Source organism: Octodon degus, unplaced genomic scaffold (assembly GCF_000260255.1).
Source record: "Octodon degus isolate 3935 unplaced genomic scaffold, OctDeg1.0 scaffold00008, whole genome shotgun sequence".
In the NCBI taxonomy this organism is placed as follows: Eukaryota; Metazoa; Chordata; class Mammalia; order Rodentia; family Octodontidae; genus Octodon; species Octodon degus.
In genome coordinates, this window is record NW_004524584.1 from 18,702,027 (window position 1) to 18,705,170 (window position 3,144).

The 3,144-nt window shown below is 58.2% G+C and overlaps 1 protein-coding gene across 2 annotated transcripts in view; it reads right to left on the minus strand.

Annotated features, from left to right (window-relative positions):
* Positions 1 to 1,809: 1,809 nt before the first annotated feature.
* The window catches only part of Slc6a3 (solute carrier family 6 member 3), a 54,588-nt gene continuing 53,253 nt past the window's right edge, over positions 1,810 to 3,144 (minus strand). For both annotated transcript variants that reach the window (XM_023704809.1, XM_023704806.1), the window contains one exon: positions 1,810 to 2,996. In XM_023704809.1, coding sequence (XP_023560577.1) covers positions 2,973 to 2,996 — 24 coding nt within the window. In that variant the 3' untranslated portion in view covers positions 1,810 to 2,972. The remainder of the gene's footprint in view (positions 2,997 to 3,144) is intronic.

Below are 3,144 nucleotides of genomic sequence, written 5' to 3' on the forward strand. Positions count from 1 at the left end.
GCTGTTGGGCTAATGCCACACACACCACCCTAGCCACTATCACAGTTTGCTCTCTGGACAGAGTTGCTCCCTGATCCTCCTGCTGCACCCCTGACGGTGGCATCAGGGCCGCAGACTCCACTGTGGTGGGTGGGTATCCGTGCATTTCCTCATTAATAGATCAAGCTGGCATCTTTCTCTTTGGACCATCTGATGCATACCAGTGCAACATGCCTGTCAGGGTTCAGACCTGAAGTGTCTCCAGGGATTCACCCGAAAGGGATGGTTTCCAGAGTGCTGCTACCGAGGAGGTGGGGCTTCAGCCACTGAGACCACACTCTTGGAAGGAGACAACAGTGGTCTCTTCCTTCGCTTCTCTTCTGAACTCCAGCTTTGAGGCATGTGTTCTGCCACACAATCACCACAATGCCTGCCTTGGAGCCAACCACGGACCAAACCCTCCCAAACCGTGAACCCAACACCATGTTCTTCACCAGCTGATAATTTAGGTGTTTTCTTCTTAGACTTTTTTTTTGTTTTGGTACTGGGAATCAAACTCAGGACCCTGATCTTGCCAGACAGGCATTGTATCACTGAGCTATCTCTCCAGCTTCAGATGTTTTCTAACAGCACAGCCCTACTCATGGTTTCCATCCTTTCCCTGCTGGGAATTCTGGAATTCATCAATTTCCTGAAGCTCTTTGCATATTCGCAGTACAACCACTGCCCACCCCCATGCTTCCTCACACTTCCTGTAGGATCACTTGGACCAGCACCCAGAGGGGATCTGGACTACGGTGCTGCACCTAGCCCCTCCCACTGGTCACCTGGAGCTGCAAGTGGTGTAGGTGCTGGGGTGTACAGTGGCTGTCTTGGTCCTGGAACCCCAACCTGTGCTGTCTCCAAGGTGCCTGTCCACAGTATCATGTCTGTGTGTTGGGTCCCAGCCAGTTCCTGGAGGCCTCTCTCTTCCGCATGTGGGGCTGAGAGGGGGACCTCAATGGGTTTGGCACCAGGTGTAGTCTGTCTGGGGGTGCTTGCTCACAGGGTGCCATCCGGCCAGTGCTGGAGCCCCTCAGTACAGGTGATCCCATGATGCCTGAGCCATAGTAGAATCACCCTGAGGCTGCTGTGCTGGGCCTCCAGGGGCTGTGGCCGAGGCCAAGCAGTGAGGACTGGGCCAGACTGGGTAGAGGCCTGAAAGAGGCCTGGTGCTCCTCCCAGGTCTGTGGCAGGGGTCATCAGGTGGGTGGAGGTGCGAAGGCCTACCTGTGGGGCAGGTGTGGGACCCCTGCTGGGGACGCTGTCAGAAGTGACCGATGTCTTTCATGGATCCTGGTCTGCAAGGGACCCTGTGTCACCTAAGTGACCAGTGACTGACCACGTGCCTCCTGAAGGATGACCTTGTATAGCTGGATCTCCAGAGTCCCCAGTGTCCTTGGGGACATCATGGATGAGGGCTGAGAGCCACAGAGAAGCCCCAGGCCATGCTGCAGAAGGCTCTGGGCTGGCAGTCATGGTGGTTGGGCTGTGGGGCCCGAGTTGAGTGCAAGGAAGGGGCTGGGGGCTGGGCAGCAGTTGAGGCCCAGTGAATGTGCAGGTGGGACACAAAGCAGGTGCCATGTGCACCCACAGGTGACCTCAGGGGCACATCCTGGAGAGGGTGGGGTCCTCCCTACACCTGCCTGGCCCTGGGAGGTGTGCAGTTGGTTGAGGGGTGAGAGTGACCTCCTCAGGGGAGCTGGGCCTCACAGGACAACAGGGCCAGGCAGACACGCAGACACTCGGCAGGGCATTTTTCAAACACAGATTTCATTTATTGTTCACAGGACCCACACATGATACTCACTACGGGACAGAGACAGAGGCTGATGATGCCTGGCTTCTACATGGAGCCGCTCCTCAGGCGGGTGATGGCAAACCTGGTCCCTCTTAGCCGAGACTGCACCCCATCTCCCCGCAGGCAGGCGACAGCCAGGTTCCCCACCACGTCCACCTGTCCCTAGGCTGAGGTGCGCTTCCTGCGTGGCAGCTGCCCCTCTGGGCAGCACAAGGGCCGCATGGCTCTGTGACACCAGCATAGATGGGAGCTTGCTCAGCCGCCCCGCAGGAGCGGGGTAAGCCAGGCCCCGCTGAGCCCTAGGGTGGCCAGTGTGCTGAGAGGGTGGCCGAGGCAGGTGGGACTCGGCCACGGGCTTCCCTGGTATTGCTAATTATTCTTGTAAACAAAACCCAGAGCATCAGCCAACAACCATGTATTTGGAGAATTTGTTTGGACACAGATAAATAGGATTTAAAATGCCAGTTCCTAGCAGGTGAAGTGTCCCAAGACGTCACATGTGCCTGCGACCCCACAGGTCACAGCCCTAGCCAGGCAGACAGTGGGCTCTGGGCACTCAGGTGGCCTTGGGGGGGATGTTTTCTGGTCAAGCCCACAGCGTGGCAGGGCCAGGCTGACCAGGAGTAGCAGCAGCCTGAGCTGGCTCCCAGGAGAAATACTTCTCTCTGTTGCTAGAAAGCAGCGCGTCCATCGCATACACCAGCCCTGGTCCTCCACAGCCCTGGGTGAAGCCCACGTGTGCGACAGGTGAGTGGCACCCTCTGGTCCCAGGAAAAGGACTGCACAGATCTGGTCTCTTTCCTTCCATCTCTGCCCGCTCAGACATGCAGGGGACTTGGCTTTTAAATCTGAGCAACACAAGTGGCCCATGTGGCCTCAGTGGGCAAGGGGACTCGCATGGTATATGTACAGTAGCCGAGTCCTCCTGCAGGCCATGGGCCACACGAGCTGCAGGGGCCACCGGCCAGGCATGATGGCAACCAGTTGACCTCGTTGAAGGGATCAGTGTGGTTCTCATGCCACACGGGACACAGCAAGCCGGTCCCTGGGTGTTTGCTCTCCGTGAAGCTGAGGTTCCAGGGTGGGGTGGCCCTCTTTCTCCGAGCGCCTCTCCCTGGCAAGGACCTGCCCGGCTTCCCAGTTCACTGTTGTGCTACACCAGGAGCCAGTGGCGCAGCTGCAAAGAAAGGGGGCTACTCAGGGGTGCAGGCAGCACCATGTGGGGCTCTCTCCCGTGAGGCTTGGGCGTGACCCTGACTCACATGGCACTGTGGCCCACACTGCTGCAGGGCATGACCCCAGCACCAGTGCCCTGTGTGCCACCC